At 39.0% G+C, this 26628-nt stretch overlaps 1 protein-coding gene across 2 annotated transcripts in view; it reads left to right on the top strand.

Moving 5' to 3' along the window:
* Positions 1-23121, top strand: part of jmy (junction mediating and regulatory protein, p53 cofactor) — a 38030-nt gene extending 14909 nt beyond the window's left edge. The window contains exons 2-10 of one of the 2 annotated variants that reach the window (XM_015389049.1): positions 3881-4054; positions 15565-15715; positions 15933-16102; positions 16515-16680; positions 16856-17001; positions 17081-17158; positions 19094-19189; positions 19277-19790; positions 21760-23121. In XM_015389049.1, coding sequence (XP_015244535.1) covers positions 3881-4054; positions 15565-15715; positions 15933-16102; positions 16515-16680; positions 16856-17001; positions 17081-17158; positions 19094-19189; positions 19277-19790; positions 21760-22070 — 1806 coding nt within the window. In that variant the 3' untranslated portion in view covers positions 22071-23121. Of the gene's footprint in view, positions 1-3880; positions 4055-15564; positions 15716-15932; positions 16103-16514; positions 16681-16810; positions 17002-17080; positions 17159-19093; positions 19190-19276; positions 19791-21759 lie in introns of both variants that reach the window. The other variant, XM_015389048.1, reaches the window with a different exon arrangement.
* Positions 23122-26628: the final 3507 nt, after the last annotated feature.

The raw sequence follows: 26628 nt of genomic DNA, 5'->3' as shown, positions 1-26628 counted from the left end.
CCGCTCCAAGGTGTCCTGGTTTTCCCAAATGAAAATATGGTCACCCTAGGTGAGGCCCTTCACTCTTCAATTCAAATCCTCGCCTTCTGACTACCATGCCGTGTGACTACGTTGGTGCTCTTCAGGAGATGGCGAGCATTTGTTTAAAAGGAAAAAAAAACACATGAAGTGCATTCTGCATCTTTGACGCCAATAAACTGTAAACAATCATGAACTCAGGATTGTTTTCTGTTTCTGCTCTAGCATCATTTTTTTTGCTTTAGAATTATTTCTCTTGCTAATACCAGTGAAGGCTGATTTATACTCAGAAACAAGGTCATCTGTGTGTGTCACAGTGAATGCAGATGTGCCCCCGCCCCTTCCGCAGACACTCTTGTGCACCTCTCCAAAATTGTAGGTGACAGCAGACAGGAGGCCTCTGATTGGTCAATTCTACATCTGCTCTACACTATGCGTATTTCCTTATCGGCTTGTTTTGTTTGCATGACCAACATTGTGAAAAACGACTTGTGAAGTTGGACCCTTTTTCCACCTGGATCTCTGCTGTTTTTCACCCTCATGTCCCTCTGTTGTCAGACAAACTTGACCCCACTTCCTCACCGCCTCGGCAGTATCTAAGCCCACAGCTAGTTTCTGATTGTCCGTCTTGCGTTGTGGTGTGGAATAACATAGCACAGACCATGTTTCAATATTGGGCGTAAATCTAAAATATCTGCGCCAAGCTCACTGCGACACACTGCTAGGGGAGTATAACCAGCCCATGAGGTTCCATTTAGGAACGAACATCTACACTGAGGAAAATTCCTTCTAAACGGACATTATCAATTAATCGGATTGATCTGATTTTAATCTAATAAACCATAAATCTTCAATCATAGGTCAATTTTTTATTTACATCCCTTATGCTTAACCATAATTCTATTGTGATTAAACTAAAACCTGGTCGGTAAGACCCCCAAAAACTTTAAGACTACAACTCAAGTGGCCTACAGCCTCTTAAATTCGATCCTCATTAAGATTTTATGAGTGACATCACATAATAGCTAAGAATGTCCTTCAAAGAGGATAATAGAGTCTACATGTATCAAACCCTTAAACAGCAGCATGTTGTGCAGGATCATTTTAAAAATTGGACATATGCTATTCCTGTCAGTGTCTTCCAGAGTACCCTCAGTATGGTCTTATTGTATTTGAAGTAATCGAGAAATGCAGTTTATATGGCAGTGTATTAATCAAAGTGAACACTTTGTTTCTCCTAAAGCCACTAATGCAGCTCAAACAGATAATCACTGAGAGGGCAGCGAATTACTGAGCTATATTTAGTTCAGAAAATGTCTGAGTTTGGAATCTGGCAAAAAGGTAATCAAATAATAAGGCAGAATTTGTTGTTTAAACCATAATTAGTGATGCTTGTCTGTGTATATCTGTGCTTTTGTAATGTTTGCCAGAACCGAGTCAACTCCTCAATTTCATACCGAACTGTCTCTGCTTCTATCATACAATTGTAGACAAACCATTTCAGTCAAAAGATGCTTTTTTATTCTGTTTATTTTGATTTTCTCTGTAATTATTAAATAACGTTGGAGGTAATTTTCCATAAAAACGCTGTTTAATATGTGTATCATATATATTATCCCTGATCAAAACAAATGATCTCCAATCAGCCCTGCCCTTCCTACAGGGTAAGGGAGTATGAGTTTATATGAAAAATCCAACAGCATACAGCTGCATCTGTGAAAATAGGTATGAAATTAGTAAGCAACTAATTTTCCCTTCCAAGATAAACATAGTTATCAAATCCTCTTCATTTATTATAATAATTCACACACAAACAAGCTGCTTCCAAAAGGTAACTGTGCTGATTGAAGGTTTGAACTTTTTTTTAAAACGAATTCTCTGTTTATTGTAAGAATGCCTTGTCAAAGATTAATTCCACCATATTTTCTAGACTATAGGGTGCATCTCATTATAAGCCATACCCACTAAGTAAAAAAAAAAAAAAAAACAAAAAAAACTGGAAACACACATTTGTAAACCACACCAGGCTATAAGCTGCTTATATCTACTCACTGTCCCCCACCAAACCTGTAGGGGGAGCCCTATGTATCACCCCTACAGTAGGGATGAAGAAGAACACTAGCTCCCGTTAGCTTGTCTCGTGGCAGTGTCGCTTCCCGATCCGTCCCGGAAGCACAATCCCTACCATAAGCCCATTTGCGCATGCGGAACCACATATACATCCAGGTCATCCTCAATTTTATTTTGTAAAAAAAAAGACCTTTGCTACGTTTTTAACTCCTAAAATAGTAAGTGTACTAAAATATAATGTGTTAAAGGTTAATGTATTTCCTGGGAAAATAAATGCCTTAAAACCCTTTCTGTTTTATCACTCGTCTCAGCCCGATCAGTTCAGGGCTCCTACGCTACTTCAGGGAGCTAACTTTTTCGGCTTTGGATTGAAACATAAATCTAGTCTTTTTGAGTTTTTTTAACTTTATGGTATATAGTGCGTAAAGGGCTAATTATACTCCCAACAGCAGTGTATGGCAGTGAGCTTGATACAGACATTTTTGATTTATGCTCAGTATTGAAGGATGGTCTGCGCCATACGCTGTGGGTCTAGATACAGCCGAGGCGGGGACGAACTGGGGCAAGTTTGTCCGGCAACGGAGGGACATGACGGCGAAAAAAGAGCGGGGATCCAGGTGGAAAAAGGGTCCCAGCTTTCTTGCACACCTCACTGTTCTAGCTGGTCCATCTTCACGAGTTGTTTTCCGGAATTGCGGTCATAAAAACAAAACAAGGCGATAAGCAGATGTAGATCTGACCAATCAGAGGCCTCCTGTCTACGGCACTGTCTGCAGTCAACCACAATTTGGGAGAGGTGCAGCAGAGTGTCTGCGGAGGGGGCGGGGATGTCTTTTTGTTCACTGCGACACCTATGCAGACGACCTAGTTTCAAAGTATAAATCTGCCTTAACCCAAATAAAGAAAGAACTGAAATGCAGATAAACATGGTTTAATCATATTTTGCGGGACTGCTCTGAGCATGTTTGGTGATGATGACAGACAAGCAGCTCAACAAAAAATGTAAAAAGCATAAAAATTGTCCCAGAAAAATCATAAATTTTTTTTTTAAAGATCTGTAGTAGCATTCTTTAGTGAGTAAAGTATTGAAATAAGTAATTTTAGTTCCATAATTAGATGAATTATGGAAACCCGAGTGTGTATCTGCTTGCGCATGCACAAATGAACCGATGGTATAGATCGTGCTTCCGGTACGGATCATGTAGTGACAGGCAGTAAGAGCTCCACAGGAGTTGTGCACGGTCTCTTCATTGGTTCAGTAGTTAAAATGCGGCAAATAAAAGTCAAAATGTGTGAATTCAGGACATTTTTTTCTGTGCTGCTTGCATATGTTTGTTCTAAATGAAAATTACCCCCTTCATTTTCAAGCTTTGACTTCTGCCCCCTGGTGGAAAAATCCACAGAAAAGCTGCACTTTTTTAGAAGTCGTGTCGTTCAAAGCGTGGGGGGAAAAAATGGCGGCTTCTAGTCCAGAAAGTAGGGTACCCTTAATGATGATCAATAGAAGGTCTCTTTGCCTTCAACCAGACCTCCACAGATTCTCTGTCAGATATAAAAGGCCTGCTGGTGCTGATGAATTTTAGTATTTTCTTTCAGAGAAAAGCTGTCGCTAACTAAAAAGAATGTTCAAATTTTGAATTGCTGCAAAAATTCAGAATGGAGATGTTTAAAGATTGCAATGTTAAACAAAAATCTGAGCCTTTGAATTCCTTGTTTCAACATTGAAGTGGATCATGCTCCAACAACTCACGTCTTCATCCTCTCTCTGTCTTTTCCATCTACTTTGTCCCAGGTGTTGGACAAGCACAAGGCCATTGACAGCATGGTGGAGCTGCTGCAGGTGTACCCGGAGGAGGACGAGGCGTACGGAGAGCTGCTCGAGGCCACCACCCAGCTCTACCACTACCTGCTTCAGCCTTTCAGGGACATCAGGGAAGTGGCCACTCTACGGCGACAGCAAATTAAGGTAATTGACACACGTACACAGAAACAAATACCATCTGTTTTTAGAGCTCTTTTTAAGAGGGTTTAGACCTCCCTGTAGCCGGATTACTCATTTGCCCTTGAAGACAGTTTGTCTCTCATTGGGTGCACTTCGTAGATTTGTGGACTCTGCTGTAAAAGTGGTCACTGCGGCTTGATTTGAGCAAGGATTAGATCAATGTCCCTCCTCCAGTGAGCATACCCACCCCCCATAAGCCCACTACCATGACTTAACTGGTACATGCTGAGGCTTGTGGGGTTGCGGTGATGATGATGAAGATGATGATGGCAGAGGATCAGCCGGAGAGGCTTTTTTTTTTTCTTTTTTCCTCGCCTAGAGCAGATTAACAACCAGCCTAAGTATTATTACAGCAGTCACTAAACCACTCAGTAATTCTGCAGCCTCAGCTCTCTCCTGTTTTCAATACTATTTTTCTACTCTCTTTATTTCCTTTCTTTATCAGGGGCTGAAAATTAAATCAGCTGTGCGTTTCACATCTAGTAAAACATGCCCTATTTGGGTCACTTATTCTAGTTCTGGGGAGGATAATTGCTCAACAATTGCAAAAATGATGAGTACAGTTTTTTTATTTTTAAATTATTGGTATAAGTTGAACCCAAACAATCATTTTTTTTCCTGCATTTGCAAGTTTATTGCTGCATATTAAAAATATCTTACCAGAAAAGGTGGAGGTTTGAAGGCAATTTTTTAAAATATTTTGCAGCTGTATCATCTTGCTGTAAATATTAAGGCATTCTGTATCCCTCTATCAGGAATTCCAGCAACTTTTGGTTTATTTTAGTTGACTTCTATAACTAGAGTTTCACCGACCCGATACCTGGATCGGATATCAGCAATTTATTATCCGATATCGATTGCTCTTTACATGCAACTGTTATTTCTTTTTCTTTTCTGCTTGTATGTTAATAAATAATATTAAGTGTGTTTATATTTTAAAAAATTACTGCATCAGCCTGTTTTTTTTTAGCATTACAGGTGACCTTTTTGTAGCTGAAATACGCTAGTGAGAAACCTGCCATGTGTCTGCCGTGGCTTCTTCATTAGCAGTAGTGTCCATTTCTGGGTTCTGTTTATCAGTACTTGTTGTGAAATTGTTATTTACTGAGTAATGACTGTTGGGCTAGTTAGTCGGTAGACTGGGCTCCCATCAACCTCCGGCTAATATATAAACTAATAAACTCTGGTCGACTCCCTTTTTAGAGGCACGGGTCAGTATCCAGTTTTGCAGGCTTAAAACGATGTTGGCTCCCCTTTACTAATGGGTGGACCTGATTTTTTTATTCAGTTTGCATGTTTTCTATAGCATGATAAACCAGACTAAATATGAGATTAAATGTGTAATTTAGTCTGGCCCCAATGAATGAGACATTGGAAGATTGTTGGTGAGAACAACCTGTTGCTTTTCAAACCATGTCTGTGCCTATTGGCCAACGCTCTGACCAACGAGCGTAACTGACTGTGACGTAGTAAGGGCAACAGAAAGCTGGTGGGGGAGTGTAAACAAACAGCCTGTCGATAAAACTGCGAATACGTCCTTCTTAAAAATGAAAGAGCGTAGAGCCTCTTCCTGCTCACATTTCAACGAAAACCCCAAGTCTGATCCTTCCAAAACTGATTACAAAGCTGAGTCAAAAATCGCCATCAGAGCCAGTGGTCCTTCATACATGACTATGCTGAAGGAGGGCCGCCGCAGACGGGCTGCAGTTTGCCTCGGAGGTCCGCTGGTTGCTGCTGTCCTGTCAACTTCGAAAATATTTTTTTTTTATTACGCATTAAATCGGTAAATGGACCATATAGTGACACTTTAAAGTATAATATTCTCACCTCAAATGATCTTAAAACTTACTTTATTGAACAACAGCAACAGAAAAGAAAATGTTAACTTTTAATGGAGCTCCATTGAAAGCTGCTGCCGCAGCTGCCTGCTACTGTTCAATACTTGGTGCCATTTTCCTTGTTGTGCTTTCTCCAGTGTCGCACAGCTTTGTCGCAAGCAAAAATGATTTTGGCCGCTGGTGGGTGGGGCTAGTTTACTAGGCTATGTTTTCTAAGCCATAACAAGGCTTTTGTTTGGGCCACTCTATAAGCCTGGAACTCAAACGCTACTCCTGATATTTTATATTGAGAAATGGGAAGCAAAACATTTTCAAACTTGGAAAACAAAGTTGGTGGGTTTTTTTTTTTAACTTTTTTGGAATATATAAACTAACACATCAACAATAATTATTGCAGGTCGTGTTTTACTGACCCAACCAATGAGAAGAAATAAAAAGTTAGCTAGCTTGCATCTGCTATTTTAGAGTAGCAGTATGAAGGCACTGATAGGTTTTATTATCTTTGGCTTTGTTGGCTAATCTTGAGGTTATGTCAGAAACTCATTTTTTTCAAAGTGATCTGAATCACTACGATGCAGGCTCTCTGCAATGGTTGCCTCCATTGACAGTTTACTTCCTGCCCTCCCTCTTAAGTCACGCGTCATCAAATTGACAAAAAGGCTTCTAGTTTTTAACAGTTGAGTTTGAAACATAGAAAAATAAACATATTGTCAGTATCAGACAGGATCTCACAAATGAAGACAAGACTAATCCAAGCTGATTTAGTCAATACTTTACTCAGATGAACCCATACTTTGGGCTGTTCTTTGCCACCATTCACTAACCTGAAACTCCCATTTCTTTCTCTTTAGCAGCTATAAGTAGTTTAAGCTGAGCGTAACAAAAATTATCATCCTAACCATCATTTTTTCAATCATTTTACTGGAAACACACAAAACTAACCCCAACTTGTGGATCATTGTGCATATTTTATTCGGCTGTTGTGGCATAGTCAGGAATGGTTTGTGTTTTCAGAGGATGCAGCTGGGTTTAGGGAACTAAAGGAGTGTAATTTACCACTAGAGGGATTCACATAAGCAACAAAAAAAAAAGAAAAAGGCCGGGAGTCCCTGTATTCAGCTAACCTCTTTTATCATCCTTTTTCAAGCTGTCTGAACAGATTTGGTGTATTTTGTATAAGGATAAAAATGCAATGCACTATTGACAGCTTGCTATCACTGCATCAGATTCTACTGCTTGGCGTCTCTCTTATCTATAACCATCCAGTGTCATGTATCTAAATGTTACTCTGTGCCATTCTGCATTAACTTCTCATGGTCACATCAAATGGTGAGTTGACTTCAACCACCTTCTGCTCATTGTGGTAACTTTAGGTTTTAGTTGCATCTATTGACTTCTTTACTGCATACAAATCAGTTTGTCACAAACAGCTAGGGTCAATACCTAGGAAAATATTGGATACCACTTTAGATACCATGGAAACAAGAAATGCCTCATAATTAAAGGTGTAAAAATATATTTCTTAATCTAAAAAAAGTCCCCATTTTTAATCTCCACATGGAACAACAACAGGATCACAGATTCTATTAGTGCGCAAATAAATGCAAAATAACCCAAATATAACACAATTTGATTTGTTTGGTGTATTGTTATTTTAATGTGAAAAAAATCTAATATTTACAGTAGCAAAAATGTGCAAAAACACTTGTTTATTATCTATTCCATTCCAAATTAGTATTGTATCCATAAACAACATTCAATTATTGATACTTTTCAGAGTATAGATGCATTTGACAACTCTAAAAACAGCTGCAGGCCATGACCCTGCAGCTATTCTGCAGACTCCCTGGCGCCGACCTCATGCTATCTTTTTGTCTCATATGCCACTTAATTGGTTAATTGAACCAAACAGTAGCAGGGATTGACTTGCAGTCATTTATGTCCCACGGTATAACAGTCACACTCTGACAGATGAGCTTTAACGCTCCCTTTCAGTCAACAATGAACAACATGATCAGAACTTTCCCTTCCCTGCCCTGCATTCCTCACCCAGCACGCTCATCCAGCACAGTTTCACTTACCAATACAAACAGCTCTGTGCATATGGGTGTCTCCTTATCCCTCTATTATGATGGTATTTATGTTCTTGTGTGGTCTAAATAAAGAATTTAATGTCAATTTCTTAAATGCTACGATACTCATAGAGCAAAAAGCTGTTTGCATTTCACCTTTTTATGTGCCAGGGAATTTACCAGAAAGTCTGACAACAATGTAGGATGGTGCCTCATGATTTCTTCTATTTTGTCTAGAGCTGTAGGAACTATTTTTGGGCTCACCGATGAGTCAGAGAGTTGATCTGTGAGGAAGAGGGGAAGAGTATCATCTCTATAAAGTTGGATCAGTCCATCCTGCTGCCGGGACACCAGAAGATGTAGTTTAAACCGTTTTAGTCAGTATATTAGTAGTATATTAAAATGATTCATTGTTAATTCATAATTAATTAAAGGACTTATCATTGTTGTGTTCATTAAAAATATTATCTTAAGCTTTAATAATGTGGTGATTGTTTTTTTTTAGCTAATTTAAAAACAACCCATTAAATCAGTGAAATTAAAGCTCTAAAGTATAGATGAGATAAGTTTGCATCTGAATACATAGGGAAGCATCAGACCTAATTTTCGGTTAACGTTAAAAGGATTTAATTTTCTTCAATGTTTTTGTTTTTATAGATGGAAAATCTGCAGGATGCCTGTTTTTTTCCAGCTCTGCCACCTGCTTCCCTCAGGACGCTCCAACGGCTAAAAACAAAGCTGTATGCAAACGAATTTGTGTTGTCGACTCATACAGGAAGTCGTGTTTTCTTTTTCTTTCTTTCTTTTTTTTTCATTCAAAGCTCATGAGGGAAGCAAAAGGAGTTGGGAACTAGCTCATACACTTTCATTTACATGCTGTTTGCATTGTGATTTACGTTGCTGTTAAAACAGAGGAGCAGAGAGGGATTTTTTTATCCTGTCAGGTCTGCAGCCTTACCGGACCTCTTTTGTTGCTGTGAGTGTAAAATACTTGTTGGGTGTGTGAGAATGCAGCCAAACCCTGACAGTGTTTCAGACTATGAGCTAAACCTGCAGAATTAGCTGCAGATTAGGCTCAATATGTCTTCTTTTTGCACAGCGCCTTGCTAATGTATCCACATTTTTGCCAGTTTTCAACCAACAGTTTGATTGTATCTCATCTTTTTGTGTTAAAACTCAACATCATATTTTCCTTCTTTGATTTTTCTAAATTAGATAAAAGACAACAAAAATAAAGACTTTGTATCCAAATGAAAAGTGTAAATGAAAGATAATCATGTCACTCTGAACACAACAGCCTCCTAAAACACAAAGCGGTGGCTGCATCATGCTGTGGGATTGCTTTTCTTCAAAGCAAATGAGCTGAGTTAGAGAGAGGCAGGAGCTGCTTTTCTTAAAATTCTCTGCTGACCTATTTCTTCTCTGTTATTTAACTCCTTGCTAATTGAGCCGATTCCTTTTTCTTTTGATCTTACCTCCATTTTGGGAGGTGATGTTCAAAGGTTCATATCTTCCCTTAATATGCAAGCTATCAGATTTACCCGGTGAGTTTGTTGCTGTGATCCACCTGCAGCTGCTATATGGCAACTTCACACTGGTTCAGCAATGCTGCCTTTTATTGATCATCCTGTTGGTCTGGTGTGACAGACCAGCCATTTTAGAAACCTTCTGAAACGGGACAAAGCTTCCTGACTGGTGGAAGGGAGGAATTGCAAGTGTTTACCTGCCTGCAAGACTCAGGATGGATCTAAAATCATGAGTCTGAAGGGCGTAGAGTTGACGTTTTTTGTAGTGTTGCATCAACGCCTTTTTTTGGCCCAGATACCGATACCTGGCTTTGTATTATGGCCGATACCGATACATCTGTTTGAAATTGATGTGTGTTAGGTATGGAACGGTTCGACTGTCTCTGTTCGGTTCGCGTGTGTTGCGTTCGGTTCATGCGCTGCTCCATTTTCTCATAGGACTTTTTATTACCTACCTGGAATGGGTGACAATAGTTGAATAAACTTTTGGCTCTCATAATGGTATCTATGCCCTATTTTTTGGTGCTCGCTGATACCGATACCACCATTTTAGTGTTGAATCGGGGCCGGTATCGGTGCAACAGTAGTTTTTTGTAGTGCTTTTCTCAAATATATGTGCAAATATGGAGGTTAATGAGTTCAAAAGGACCGTGTCTGTCTGAGATGTAATTCAAAACAAGTTTCAGGAAAGTGGTAACAAATTTTTTATAATAATAATAAAAATAATTGAACTTTTTTGACCCACACTGGAGAAATTAACCTTAGCATTTAACCCATCCCCTAGGGGAGCAGTGGGCTGCCATCGTGTGGCGCCCGTTTAGCAGTGTGGGGTTAAGGATTTTGCTCAGGAACCCAGAGTAGAGGCTGTGGGGATCGAACCAGGTACTTGCAACCTTCTCAGAGCACAAGCGCACTGCTCTAACCACTCCCCAGATTGCAATTAAGAAATGTCTGCGTACCTGTAACAGATTTCAATGTAGCTCTGTTAAGAATGTCAGCTTTGTGGTAAACAATTTCAGTGTAGCTTTAACTACATTTCTGCGTAGTTGTAAAAAATGTCAGCATCATGGTAAATAATCAGCAAATCTTCAAACTAAATTTAGCGTTAATGTAAAAAAAAATTACTGCATAACTGTAACAAATAGCAGCTATGCTGAAATATGTTGGCAGGAACCACCGGTAGTCTTAAAGGCAAACCATTTTGGGAGTTGCAAACAGGTAGAAGCTTCTAGATCTGTATTCTGGTTTAGACTTTGCAGAGTAACCTGAGCTAAATATGGTCCTGCAAAGTGTTGATATCCAGCAGCTGAATGCTAACTCGTTTCACCCACCAATAAAACAGTTTTCATTTTCCTTCCACAGAAGAATTATGTAAAAATTGGTTTTGGTCTGTCACAGTAAATAAAACATTAAAGAGTTATGATGAGAAACTGAATGAAAGAGGAGAGGCTCATTTGAATGGATGATCTCTAATAGGACAGCAGAGTGTCGGTGAACTGTGTCAGCCCACTGAATGAACCTGTGCGGTGTAGGTTTCCTTTTGCCTAGAAGGTCAGAGGGTTGCCATGAATTAGAAATATAGTGATACTCCAACACGTCTGAGGCTGATCCTATCTCAGTCGGCTCCAATTTCTGCTGCACACAGTCTGCATTGTTACACGGCAACGGTCATTGGTCTCCTATCCATTGGCTCATGCTTTCCTTTCATCTTTCAGGCAAATTAGACACAAATGTAAAAATTTCACATTGCATGATATTCAAGTTCATTAATTCTGTGTCCGTTGAAGTTAATTGTCTCCCTCATGACTACAGTAGCTCTGATTATTTGGACATAAACACAGCAGGTCTTGTTATTAGCCCACTTTTAACCAATGAGGATGGCCATCTAGGTTTCTAGCAGCTTTACATAATTATTTTTATTACTGAAAGTGTTTATATATAAAACCAACTTTTTTAAAGTTTTAAAGAACATCTTTATTTTGATCTCTCGCTCAAAGTTTCCTATAAAAGCCTTTGAAATCATTTTACTATTTTGAATTTGAAGAGAGGTTCTTTACAAGTGAGGATTTGAAGGTAATGCGCTAAAAAAAAGCTGCATCTGAATCTCCTCCTCCTCTCTGCTTGATAAATCCCTCCCCATGTCTTGTCTCTTTGCTATTTTAACCAAATGAGATAGAGACCACCATGGAGGCACCAGGGAACGTAGTGTCACCTCTATTTTAAGTCTGTTGTGTTCAGCCTCCTGGAGCTTTAGTCACCAAGAGGTGTTAAGACTCTTTACTCTGTTTCATCTCTGCAGCAATTTCCTCCTTCTTTGCTTTGTTTACAAGCTGAGAGGGGAGCAGATTTCTGATTTCTTGATGCTTATTCAAATTAAAGTCTTTACTGGATATAATGTGGTTTCTGGGCTATCTGTAACGCCCCATTATATTCAAAGAACAGAGGTTTGTTTGGCTTTATTGCTCACTCAGAGTAGGATCTGTGATGGGTGTGAAAGAGGGAGGAGTTCAGCCTGGGTTTTATTGGTCTACCCTGCAACGCTCGTTTCTATCTAAAGTGGCCCTAATGACAAATATTTTATTTGGCCACTTGTTTGTTTGTGCAAATAGAATACAAGCTAAATCATTTTCAATGTTTTGACAATCATCCTGATGTGATTCCTGAAGATAGGTGGGGGAAAATATAATCAAATATATAAATGTGAATGACCCGTTAATCAATAAATAAATGTACCATTAAATATGTATACTTTTACATTTCTTAATTTATCTTATATATTATTAAAGTAGTAAATGTAGCATTAAGTTGTACCTGAATTTAAATTGAATTTACAGCTAAATGTTTAAAGATGCATTGAAAATGGATTGATCCAACTCCACCACTTCCTGAACTTCAGCAGCTTCTTTGTTTCCTGTCTTACGTTATTGGAGGCTGATTTTTCCAGGTGTGTCTGGTTAATGTCGTCACGTTATCATCCAGACTGACTACTAACTGATACGAACTCCTTTCCAGAACAGCAGCGACCACTCCTCAAAAACACCTTTTAAAAAGTTCTGCTGTTTTCTTTTCCTAACTTCTACATCTAGTTATGATGTGATCCTAATACTGTCAGCTCCTGTTATTCAATTCAGTTTATTTATTTAGCGCCAATTCACAACACGCCATCTCAAGGATCTTTATAGTTCAAGCAAAACCAGTTGATTGCATCGACTCATTGACTTGAATGCAATCCCTCACACTAAGCATGCTTGTAGCGAAAGTGGAGAGGAAAAACTCCCTTTTAACAGGAAGAAACCTCCAGCAGAACCAGACTTGGTGTGAGCGGCCATCTGCCGCGGCCGACTAGGGTTCAGGGAGACGGAAGCAAAGTTATAAAAGGCAACTGTAAAAGGCGGCCTCGTCCAGGAAAACACAGCCAGGCAGACGAGCTCCGAACCAAGTCCCATATCAGAGGATGAAGAGAGCACATCCAGCCAGTCACAGTCAGAGAAACAGGACTACACTGGAAAAACAGGCCGATCTCCAACATCTATAAAGAAAGGTGTTGATGGCAGCAGCACAGCTGATATTTCTCTCCGGTATGAGGTCACAGCCAGACAGGAACAGACCAGATGAAGCTACTATGTGAAAAAGCAAAGAGAGCATAACATTAGAGATTGAACTAATAGATTCTGCAGAGTGGGAGAATAGAGAGAGAATGATGAAATAGGGGGTCCTCATGTCCTCCAGCAGTCTAAGCCTATAGCAGCATAACTATAGAGATAGCTCAGGATAACATGAGCCACTCTAACTATAAGCTTTATCAAAAAGGAAAGTTTTAAGCCTGCCATCAAAATCAATCAATTGAATAACTTATTTAATTCATCTCTTATTACTTAGGTAAACCGTACGCTGCTGGGTCTCGTCTACATTTGCTCATGCGGGTCACGTTCGCACTGTAAACTGTTCCGGCTGGTGTCTGATGGTGGCAAAAAGAAATGAAAGGAATGTGTTTTTAGGGGGGATAAAACAGTTCTGATCATCAATAGCTGCAGTGTTAGCGTAGCCTTAGACATGTCTGAACACGTTCCCACGCTTTCATCTTTCTGATGAAAACTGCTAGTTTGAGTCTTCTTCTTTCAGTAACGGCATCTACACCGAAGAGTGTTGCTGTCTGCACACATCCCAATTAAAATGATGCTGTCTGATTGGAAAAAGATTAAGTTGTTAAATTTTTTTGAGTTTGTGATAGGAAGGTCTCCCATCAGGATCTAATCATTCTGAAATCTGATTCTTTGGTTTTCCTTTTCTTTTCTTTACTTTTTCAGCTACTCTGTGTATCAACAAGCTTGCTGCTGACTGACTTCTCCCAGTTTGTGCTGGAGCCTCCTGCTTTGCATAGTTTAACAGACTAAATCACGAGTCAGCGCTATTGTGGAGATATTTGGCTTCAGTTTGTGTTTTTCTCTGAGGTTAAACGGGTCAAAGTTAGCAGAAATGACAGGAGTTTAGCTCTATATGCTTTGAAATGCTGGTTTGTCCAGTTTGAGCCTTTCAGATAAAGAACACCAGTTATATTTAGTTCTTAGTGAGGATTTAAAGCAGGTCCACATTTCTGCTGTGTAGCTGGGATACTGTACATGTTCCCACTAACAATAGCTAAATGATGAGATAATGCGCTCAAGTTTAAAGTCACTTTTTCTTGAATAGATTATATTTGGTGCCAGACTGATTTTTCCTTTTTTTTTTTTTTTGTTCTGGCTGTTGATGTAATCCTCCATCCCTCCACGCTCTCTGCTTCACCCCTAAACCACTCCCTGTGCTCGTTACACAGAAATACAAAACACTTAACAAATTAGTCAGCTGGCTATGATGATTAAGGGTGTTTTGAGCTTGTTTTGTGTTTTCTTTGTTTTGTTATTACTGTAGTCATGTTTATGTTGGCGCTCCTTCACACATCTGTTTTACGTTGAGATGCTGTTATCCAGCTGCACGTGCTGAGAGGCCCTGGAAGGGGTCGACTTAATCGGCGGTGTACATTTTGTTCCATAGGCGGCCATTGAGCAGAGGTGGTTGTTTCTGAGCAGGGTTTCACACATGGGAAAGCTTTCCACTCATCTCACTTTCTTTTTCTCTCTCTGGTCTACTGGGATACTGGGTTACTGTCACTATAAATACACATTCATCTCCAAACCGTTCTTTACTACCCTCTGCTGTAAACAAGTGGTATTGCAGCAAAATTAGTAAGTTTTTTTTTTCTTTTACTGAGTTCTATGTGGCTGTAGAGAGAGAAACTGTGATCCATTGCTTCCCAGCAGGAAAAAAGCCAAATAATAGTATTTACCTTGAACTATTTGGAGCAGAAAGATGGAGGCACAACCTCATTAACTCCCAAGCGGCAAAGAAGGATCTAAAAATTTGCCCTTCATTAGAGCAGGAAGTAAATAATAAAATAATAATACAGTACATTTAATAAAAGATAACTGAAATGTTCTTATTTAAAGTGCAAAAGTGTATTGTTTTTATTACCTTACCCATTCAAATTTAACATAAATTAGTGTATTTCAAGAAATTTTAAATTACTTTTCTTTAATTTTCTCAGTAAAACTTCACTAGCAGCATTAAGTGTTTCAGCTCTTCATCAGGAATTGGGTTTAAATTAAAAAGTAGAATGCATATAAAACATTTTTTATTTAATTTAACAGTTAATCCCGCTGACCAATTAGTGGGACAAGGATCTGGTAGATTTTAAGGCGGCATCACCTGATAAATTTATTTATTTCCATAGATGTACAGAAAAAAGCAGACATGTTAAAATCACGTTTGCATATATTTTTAACCCCTTAACTGTTAAACAAGTATACATTATGGAAAACATGCATCTACTTTAATCGATGGAGATTATTTATTTCATTATCATATCCAGGATGCCTCTCTCACTTGGTGGAGAAACAATGGAGGGGTGTGAATACTTTGCTGTTTATACACAATGGTTACGCTGGCATTTTTCTAAAGTTGACATCATCTGCACTGCCTGAACTCTGGTGCTTCATCGCCAGATCTGCCTGGAGACGGAGCGCCTCGGCCCCCGTCGCGTGGAAAGCCTGAGGAAAGAAGACGAGGAGTGGCAAAGGAAGGCTCACGCTGCCGTGCTCTCCATCCAAGAGCTGACGGTGAAGTTCTTTGAAACCACAACCCGAGCTCAGAAAGGTAAACCGAGACGCAGAGCATTTCCTCTCATCGTGGGAAAATGCCGAGCTCTATTTGTGTCGACATTTAAGCATTTCCTTTTCATGTTTACACGACACAAACTGTTTTGAGGTCATTTCTTGCATCAAAAGTTCATGAAGCAACTTGGAATAAAACTGAAACCTGCCTGGAAATCTGCTAACTGAATCAAACTTTTCTGTTTCTGCTCCCATCACAGCTCTGTATGAGCGGATGCGTGCAGACCAGAGGAAGTTTGGGAAGTCGACGTGGGCCGCGGCCATCGAGCGCATGGAGCGGCTGCAGTACGCCGTTTCCAAGGAGACCCTACAGCTCATGAGGGCCAAAGAAATCTGCCTGGAGCAGAAGAAGCATGGCTTGAAGGAAGAGGTAGGGCATGGAGTTAATGCAGATGAAGCTTATCAGAGGGGTTTTCTGTGTTAGATTGATGCTGCAGGGGAAAAAAAGACTTGATGTTAAAAGACGAAGGAAATAAACAAGATAATAGTGTTGGAAAATTGACGTCATTGCTCTGGCATCCTGAGATGGAGGGATCGACATCCTGCTGTAGAGCAGTGGAAATGACTCACTGGGAATTACAGTCAGGTCAAATGTTTGTTTTGTTCATGTCATCTCTGAAGCTGAACACCATGAAACATGAATCCGCCTTAGTTCCCAGATCTAACTCACACCAGAAACAAAGGCGCAGTCAAATCCTGTTTATGGAGAATCAGCTAGTCCTGCAGCCCGAGGGGCTGGTGTGGCGCCGCGTAATGCTGAAGCCGTGCTTTTCTGTTTTCAGATGCAGAGTCTGCAGGGCGGGGAGGATGCAATGAAGCGCCTAGACCAGCTGGAGGCGCTTTACTACGAGCTGCAGCTGCAGCTGTACGACATTCAGGCCGAGGTGCTGCGCTGCGAGGAGCTGCTGCTGACTGCGCAGCTGCAGAGTCTGCGCAGGCAGATGATGGGTGAGCATCTTCACAGGTTCTCTCTCTGCAGTTCAGCTTGCAAACAATAAGTAAAGAGGAGAAAAATATCAATTTTACTATTAAATAAAAACCTGATTCTGCCTGATTTATTAAACTGTTTTTCTACCAGAGCAACAGGATGAGGTGGTTTACTATGATGCTTTTGAGAGTCCAGATGCCATGAAGGGTGAGGAAGAACCTGCCTCCCCACCGTCGCCCCTCAAAGATGAAGAGCTGTGCGTCCTGCAGCAGAGGACGCGGCAACTGGAGGCCCGGAGGGGCCGCATCACCGCCAAAAAAGTCTACCTCAAAAACAAGAAGGTTGGATCCTTCTGCTGCTTCAGATCTTGACAGATGTTACCAGTCAGTGATCTTAACCTGTTTTTCTTTTTTTTATTAGGAAATCTGCATCTTTAATCACAACCAGAAAATCCAGCAGCGCCAAGGAAGCAATGCAGACTGCAGCTCTCTGCAGCAGGTTGGATCAAATCATTTGCTGCCTGTTACTCCATGCATGAACATCCGTTACTCCCCTGATATAAACAAATGACTCTTTACAGATTATTTCAGCTCATAGAAGAGAAAACGACTCTTAGATAGTGCCTTCTTATTGAGGCAAATGGTTCTTTACTTCTTTGATTCAAATATCAACTGTTTAATTTTAGTTTTGAGCAGATTAAGACAAAATTGAAACAATACTTTAGTTAATTATTGTTTTTTTCATTGTAGTTTTGTCAGCAAACTTTAAAAAACATTAGTTTCATTTACATGAAAGCAAATAATATTTATTGAAAGCCTGATCAGATCAACAATATTTAATGTAAAAATTGTAAACTGATGATTCTAATCTGATCCAATCAGAAAGAAATTTTATTCACCAAGAGGAGAGAGATTAACTCAATTCAAATCAGTTTATTTCTATAGCACCAATTCACACCACGTCATCTCAAGGCACTTAACAATTCAACAGATCATACAGTCAAATTGATTCAAAGTTTTCTATCCAAGGAAAACCAGTTGATTGCATCGACTCATTGACTCGAATGCAATCCCTCAAACTAAGCATGCTTGTAGCGACAGTGGAGAGGAAAAACTCCCTTTTAACAGGAAGAAACCTCCAGCAGAACCAGGCTCAGTGTGAGCGGCCATCTGCTGAGGCTGACTGGGGTTCAAGGAGACAGAAGCAGAGATACAAGAAGAAGCTGTAAATTAACTCACCCATTCAGATCTTTGGAGTAAAATAATCTCCACTGCTTATATGTAAAACCCCTACTTATTTCTCCACCATCTTCCCAGAAAATCAGACCGGTCTGTGCAGGTTTAAACGATTTAATCTGTAGGAACGCTTGGTGCATGTTTACACACATCATGATTCATGATTAATTTAGTGTCAATATAAAAAGAGATGTAGAATTTCCCATCAACCAACGTTTAGATCAGCTCCGGGAGATTTAGCGTATTTAAATGTAGCTGCTGTAACTTTTGGCCTCTAGAGGCACTAGACCTGAAAATTCTAGGTTTATCCCCTCTGAAAGAAAAAGGCAACACTGCTGCAAATTAAACCGTTTTCCTCAGTGTTTTGGTATCTGAGATTATCTAACTTTGGATCTACTGACTGAGAAGTCTGGATTTGATCTAAAGGGGCGAAGGTGCCCCTTTAGATCAAATATGACTACAGTCAGTCTGGGATCTTGGATCGAACTCGCTCTAGTTATATAGGCGAGTTTTTGAGAACAGCAGCTGTGTCAGAGCATCAATAAACACCAAGAGCTGCATATTGATCTGAAAATCATTTGATATATCTCAAATTTAGGCTAATCAATGCAATAATTAAAATTAAAGTAATTCATGTCTTTAAAATAAGTCAATTTTCACTGACTTGAGGAGATGGTGATACAATTTGCCAATGGAATAAATTATTTTCATTTAAAATAAGAAGATGCATATTATCCAATTATTTTAAGGGCAGAAATACTCATATCTATCCATCTTATTTACCTGCCAAAATGAAGCAAAATTACACTTATTTTAAGAAATGTTTTAGATAATTTTTTTGTTGGGTACTTTGGTCAAAATTGTTGATTTAATGTAATTATCATGTGTAGGGATATGAAGAAATATGATTCTTAAAAAGTGGAGAACATCTGGATTAAGCTTGAAGCTTTTTGGGTGTGTGGCTTTATTTCTGGACGATAGCTGGACGAACATACCTCGGTCTGAACCTCCCAGCGTTGTTTAGGGTCGTTTTCTTAATCTGGTAGCGGTGTGTTCAGGGGAATCTGCAATAAGAGTTTTATCCTAAAAAAGGAAGTTTGAATCTAAGCTTAAAAGTTTTAGTTACATTTGGCTGGAAGAAAACTTTTGTCAAACATTGTGCTGAACCTGAAGTATGGTTTTATTTGTTTTATGTAAGGGGGGAGAAGCTGCACAAGATGATGAAGCAAAGAGAAATGCATCTGTGAGTCAGGAGAGGCAGAGGACTCTGGACAGACTTCGCAGCCTGAAACAGGTGACGCTTCAGTCGCAGCACTGCGCTTTCAGGATGAACTCCCCCCGTTTCCCTGCTGATGGTTGGTTTTGTCTTCTCTGCCCGCAGCGTTACCCGGGTCAGACTCTGAGGTCCAGCCGTCTGCGTCTGACTCAGACTCACAGCCGGAGGCGAGCGCCGCCGCCGCAGCACAGCACCCAGGCGGTCAGCGTCCAAACCGACTCCATCTCCGACCTCCCGGAACTCTCCGCTCCGCCTCCCCCGGACGTCTACAGCTGCGACGGCGCCTCGCTGCCATCCATCGCCATCCAGAGCGTCGAAGCTCCGCCTTCATTCCTCTCGCTGCCTCCCCTCTCATCGTCTCCTTCCCCGTTCCCAATGGGGCCCTCTGTCGCACCTCCTCCTCCTCCACCTCCGCCGCCTCCCCCACCTCCTCTGTCGCTCCCTCCCATAGAGAACCAAACCACCAGCCCTACGAAGCAGCAAACGTGTGAGGTCTCGGAGTGCACCTCGCTGCCGCTGGCTCCGTTCTCCCCTCGGTTCTTTGACAGCAGCCAGCTGCTGACTGCGAGGAAGAAGCTGAGGAAGACGGCGTCTCTGGACTCCTCACAGTGGAGGAAAGGTGAGGAAAACCAGGCCTCTCTGCCCACCAGGCCGTAGCTCCATGGGGCTTCAGCAGAGTTAGATTTAAGCTCCATATTCCTGTTAGAACATCATCACAACTCTAGGAGTCCAATATAGATTAGTTATAATCTGAGTGGGCGGGGCCAAGCTTGATTGGCTAAATTTTAAAGTTGCTCCCAGATCATCTGTTTGAACATTTGTTTTACCGTTTAGCTTTTACCCTTTAAGAAGTAACCTTCAAATGATTTCATTCTGAAATTACAATCTTAAATGATTTAAAATAGTTTCTTTTATCAGTGATAAAGCTGTAATATTATTTTATTTGGGATTGAAAAAACAAATCTAAATGATTTAGATCTATGGTCCGTGTAGTTATGGCCCCTCTATTAGGTTGGGGGGCAATTAGAGAGCCTTAGCTCCACTTCCTCGGTGGCAGCTACTGGAAGAAAGAAGTCTGTCTGTTATAAAAGTTACAAATGTTCATTTGGAAAGTTTTGAGGATTTATTTTCTCACTTCTTCTTGCACAAATTGGTTAGTTCCCATCATTGAATGATGGAAAAACTCCACATTAATCCACAGTAATCAGTCAGTGGGCCTATATATAAGGCTACAGGTAGTCACTATGCTGGTGGTGACATGGTGTCTACCACACTCAACATGGACCAGAGGAAGAGAAGGGTCGTCTTAGATTAGAAAGAAAATTATAAACCATATAATTCCATATTAAGAATGGAAACAAAAGAGCCTAGAAAAACTTCTCAAGAGATTAAAGATGAACTTCCAGCTTAAGGAACATCAGTGTCAGGTCTATGGCTGCAAATAAAAATCATTTCCTAACCGATTAATCTGTAGATTATATTTTAGATTATTTAATTTTGATTTAGATTAGGGTTGCAACAATTAATCGGATTAATTGCGATTAATCGTTTATTAAAATAATCGTCAACTAATTTAGTAATTGATTAATCGTTAACTTGAGTATAGAGACTCTAAAACATGCATTTAGTTGACAGAGCAACTCACTTAGAGGAGTAAATATATCAAAATAAAAAAATATATATAAATATTTGGCATTTAACATAAACAAAAACTTTCTTTATCCGATTATAAATCGATTAATTAGGAAAATAATTGACAGATTTATCGAATTGCAAAGTAATGGTTAGTTAAAGCCAGCCCTAATTTAGATAATTAATAATCACAATCAAAAAAGATTTTTTTTATAGAATTTAAGTCACTGAACGTTTTCCACTTGAGGAGTTCTGGATAGATTTTATTAATTGGTGAAAATGTTTTTTAATCAAAATGTGTTTTCAAAATTTTTTCTTTTTACAATTTTGTCATAATTACTGTTTTAACTGGGTTGCTATGTCAACTAAAAGAGGTTAGATTAGATTAGATGAGCTTTCTTGATCTCACAGCGGAGAAATTTACTGGTCACATATTGGCATAGTAATTAAAGAAGGTGCAAACAAGGAGGAAAAGGTGCATTAGGAATAAAAATAAATAAATAAAACATTAGCGGACCGCGGTCCGGATCAGCACCCACCTGCTGGCTAATCTGGACCCAACCTGATTTAAAACATTTATAAATTACCACATGTTGTCTGAGCACAGTGTCTAACTTCACTTGCACCTCTTTTCATGTTAATATGGTAAAGCCTTCCGGAGCGTCGGGACCAGGCTACATGTGATCCAAATTAGCCAATGAGCTGCTCAGTCTGGGTTGCTTCTGCTGCTACTTTTAGACACAGCAGGCAAACCTGTGGCGATGGGAAAGAAAGTTGGACATTAACCTGCATTTGTTAGAATTTTCTTTACCTCAAAGGTCTTGGAAGGGTTACTGTTGCAGGTGGTTAAATTCCAGGAGTTTAAGGTTCAGGGTGGCATCGTGGTTTAAGCTGCTTAGAGTGTCATTTCTTGCCAATAAAGTGTTCCTTTAATGTTTGGACCGTTGTCTCCGCAGCGAGCTCGCCGATGGACGAGGTGTTAGCTTCGCTCAAACGGGGCAGCTTCCACCTGAGGAAGGCCGAGCTGCGGGTCCTCGGCCCCGACCCGGACGACGACAGCAACAACATCCTGGCTCAGATCCGACAGGGCGTCCGCCTGAAGAAGGTCCGCACCCGACCGGAGCAACAGCGCCACCCCAAGAGCTTCCTGCACTCGGCCGACGCCCTGACCCGCAGCATCCACGAGGCTCTGAGGAGAATCAAAGAAGCTTCTCCCGAGTCGGAGTCTGAAGACGAAGGCCTTCCCTGCACTGACTGGGAAAACTGAGGCGCTTTAAGGGAAGAGATTTAAATGTTTTGTTTTTATACCTTTTCTGTGCAGCCAAATCAAAGAGGAAACGAAGAGCTGGAGAAGCAGACAAGCCGGGGTTTCCCGAAGGCACCTCGGTGCTGTCAGAACAAAACAAATCAGCCGTGTTTTCCTTTTGTACTCGTGTTTGTAAAGAAAACGATTCATTTTGAACGCGTTGCTGCCGCGGCCTTGACAAAGGCCGCAACCTCTGACCTCCTGTTACATCAGAGTCGTACTGTAGCTCGTTGTGATGGGTTTGTTAGCAGAAGGAAACCTCTCTGCTGTGAACATTTATTCTACGCCAGCTTCTCACTGAAAACACTGTATAGTTTAAACTTTGGTGATGGAAGCATCATCAATCGCTCTTTTTTGTACACTTAGATATATGCAACCCCTCCCACTAATTGAAGTGGCTTTAAATTGATAATTTTTTGTAGTTATTGCCTTTAGGGAAGGTATCTCTGCTCTGCCTGAGCTTACAGCCGGCAAATAGTGCACAGATTTAAATCATCATATGAACCTGTGAAGGAAAATCACATGCCGTTTATGCCAGGTCAGTATTTTGATAAAATACCTTCATCTCAAAGATGAGGGTGTAACTGATTTTACTGCCATATGAGTTAAAAGATATATTTACTGTACCGTTTACTCATCAGCTCAGTTGGTGGTGACCTTCACTGGAGAGCAGACGGAGTATTTCAGGTTTAGAGAACACGTCTGGTGTGGATGCAGGTCAATAAATCTAGATTATCCAGCCAGAGATTATTTGACATGGATTAATAATTGTTTAGAGCACAATTTTTTTATCTTCTGACACCCGTTTTGTTGGGACATTACTGCCCTCTGGTGGCTGGGAGTCGCATCTTTGCTCATTACGCACTGCAAAACAATCTAAAAAAATAAACATTTCTTAGATAAAGTGCATTTAACCTTAATTTGAGCAAGTAGATAAGACGATTTGCCAATTGACTAAATATATTTACTCTTAAAATAAGATAATTAGATAATATGCACCTGAAATGATACAATGCAATTTCTTTTTTTCTTATTTTAAATGTAAATTGTCTCGTTCTATTGGCAAAGGGTCTCACTTCCTCAATTCAAGCATAAATGCACTTATTTTAAGAAAAAAAACTTTTTGCAGTGCAGCCGGAGGATTCCAAGTGATTTTTGCAGCGTTTTGATGATTTCTTTTTCCTTTTTTGACTGCCTTGCTTGTTTGTTTTTTATTATTTGTGTGATTTTAAACGTTGTGTTTGTTTGGCGTGTGATTGGTTATTTTAGTTTTTTTTAATTGAATATTTTTAAATGTTTTTTATATACTGAAAATCACCTTCATGTACTGTGGCTTTGTTGGTTTTTGCATTTTCTTTCCTATTGATTTTTATTTTTTTTAATGTTTATTCACATTAAGTATCATTTAGATTAGCTAAGCATCAAAAGGTAAAGCCCAACAGTGAAGCAAAGGATGCCTAAACAGCATCAGATCACCCCAGCAGTCGATATATCTTTTAAGAATTCTTTTATTTTTTATTTAGAATAATTTATTTACACTACAAAGCTGTCGGGCTGTGCAGTAATGGTTATAAATGTGTAAATTAACCTTGATTTTCAGAGCAGAATGTATCCAACAACTGAAAACTTTAAAAAAGCAGCGCATTTTTTTTCTGTTTCTGGAAGTTTCTGATGAAAGTTTGTAATATTTAGAGTTTTCAGAGTGTAAAGACATTTTTAAAACATTTATGGAGTTGCCCCAATACTCACACTACACTCTATCAAGTCAGGCTTGGTGATATATGAAAACAATACTTTATATTAATATCCTGATTACCATAAAAGTGAAAGTTAAAGAAACAAATTACTTTGAAGACTTTCTTCACTCATTAAAAATAAACCCACTTCAAAAAGACATCTTCAGGACACCAGATAAATAAAGTATGGTTTTTTTATCGAGCATCCCATAGAAACTGCATTTAATCGTATTTTTTTTTTGTTTAGCAACGACACAATTCGGAGGGAAAAAATAGAGAAATATATATATATATAAAAAAAAAGTTCTGACACTTTCTGACACCGTTTTTATTTTTAATGATCAATAATTCTAATGTATCATTTAGACAATTAATCGAAATTTTTATGACTAGACATTGCAGTACCAGACATATCGACTCTCACCTCTGGGTTATAACTGCAAAGGTCGCAGTAACTAGTCTGTTTCTGCTAAAATACAACAAATCATTTGATAGTCATATATAGAGTTCTGCCTTAAAGTTATCATACCCTTTTATTAAAGAAAATTATTAATTCACACTAGTAATTCAAATAATCGCCAAGCTGAAGAGAGTAACAATCAAAATTCCCTTAATGACCATTTATTAAATATTTTTCAAATTGTGGTTAAAATAAATTCTATCACATATACCTAACTATTCATCTATTTATCTATATTTACAGTTAAATAGATAAATATATATATATTACTGGCGGCTGATTTTATACAGTAGAGTAAACGATGCATGATGTCAACACTTAAACTTTAAAACCCTTTTTTTCTGCACAGGAAGTTACCAACTTCTTAATTAATTATGTTTTTGCTCATAATGTCAGATGCAGAAATGAATTGTGGGTAGAATACGGTGAAATCAGCTCGACAAGAGTGGAAGTAGGAGTATTGCTGCGCCTCCTTAAATGCTGACAGGTTACACCCACTGCTTTCATCATGTTTGCTACATGTTATGCTAAGCTAACATCTGGCCTACAGACTGCTGCTAAGCGTTGGAAGCCATCGCCGTTCATTTGCACACTGTCCCAGCTGATGGGTTTAACTTTTACTGGTTTATTGGTCGATAGGAAAGTGATTAGGATTGTTTTTTTTTTGTTTCCAACTTTAGCATCAGACCAGTTTGAGGAGGACAAACCCATCACAACATTAGTGCAATAACGAAGATTGGAGAAGGAAAAAAAAAAAGTCATTTAATGATTTATACTGTAAAGCAAATGTAAATCATGAGAAATGTATCCACATGCCTAAATGTATTGAAATATTTATTGAATCTCATATTTTAAAGATTTTTTCTTTTTTAAATGTACTTGATAAGAGTTTCTATCATTTCATTCCTCTCTGCTTTCCCATAACCAACAAATGTTTATTTTTCATTTCATATTAAAAGCACCAAAAATGTCTTTTAAATTTTGTTCTTTGTTGTTTTGTTTATCTTTATAAGTAGAAATTATAGTAAAAAAAAAAATATAGCAGGTTTTTGTTAGGGTGAGAAATCCAGAAAATAGGTTAAAGATTTTTCCTGCCTTTTAATGTGGCGTATAGCTTCATCAATCCAACAGAAATCTAATTAGATTTAATGTATTTAATGATTATTTTAAAAAGTAATTAAAATACATGATTCTTACGGCCATTGGTGGAAAACAAAGGAAAATAGAAGCTCACATCAAGAGTTTTAATTAGAATCTTGTCTTTTCTTCCTCTTCATGCATCGCCTCGGCTCAGCTCACTATGTTTATGTTTGTGATGGTAGGACAGAAATCCATCCGGAACAAACCGGTCCGTCTTCAGGTGGCGTCTAATGGTGGCTGGACGCTTTTAGCCGCTGAGATCTTTATGTTTTCAGTCACCCTGAGTGATAAGATATAGATCTATGGCTATAGCAAAAAAATTACCTGCTTAAAATGAGCCAAATACTCTTAAATAAGAGAAAATTGTCTTATTTATAAAAAAGGACTTAGGCTTAAAATAAAATCATATGCTGGAATTTCAATTGTTTTACTCAGTTACTAGTAAATAAAGCTAAATAAAACCTAAAAATATAGACATATGCAACTGATCGAGTTTGATTTTTCTTGTGCAAAACCTTCTTGTTAAGATTTACTTTTAAAAACCGTTTAACAAACGTTTGTCATTTATTTTTACTACTGTTAAACTTACCAAAATGATACCACCTGAGTTTAATCTTTTTTTTTTTTTTTTTTTTTTAACAAAGGACTTTTCTCCCACATTTGTGTGTAAACAATGGGCATATTTTAAAAGAATTTCACAAATACTGCTAGTTTTATCTGTAGCTAGAAACATCTGGTTGAAATATCTTAATATGGTTGAAGTTTCCAGAGATAATGTTTTTAAATTGCAGTTAGACTAGAGGTCCAATATTCTATTGGAAATATGGCTTATATCAGTAGGAACAGAACTTATCTTAGTTGGATTTGTATACAAATAATTTAGAAAGGGGATTTTATTTGATTAATTTAAGAGTTATTATAGACAGGGTAATATTCTTTATTATATAGTATATTATATATTATATTATTAACATTTTTTATAATTTGTTGATTATCGCTTACAGATAGACAGTTCACTTTATCACAGAGGTCATGGATTAGCGGACTGCGGTCCGGACCCGACCTGATTTAAAACATTTATAAATGACATGTTGTCCAACGACAGTGTCTAACTTCACTTGCGCTGCTTCTCCTGTTAATACGGTAAAGCCTTCCAGAGTGTCCTGGACCAGGCTACACGTGA

This window comes from Cyprinodon variegatus, unplaced genomic scaffold, assembly GCF_000732505.1.
Source record: "Cyprinodon variegatus isolate N-32 unplaced genomic scaffold, C_variegatus-1.0 Scaffold446, whole genome shotgun sequence".
In the NCBI taxonomy this organism is placed as follows: domain Eukaryota; kingdom Metazoa; phylum Chordata; class Actinopteri; order Cyprinodontiformes; family Cyprinodontidae; genus Cyprinodon; species Cyprinodon variegatus.
This window is presented reverse-complemented; position numbering and strand designations above follow the sequence as displayed.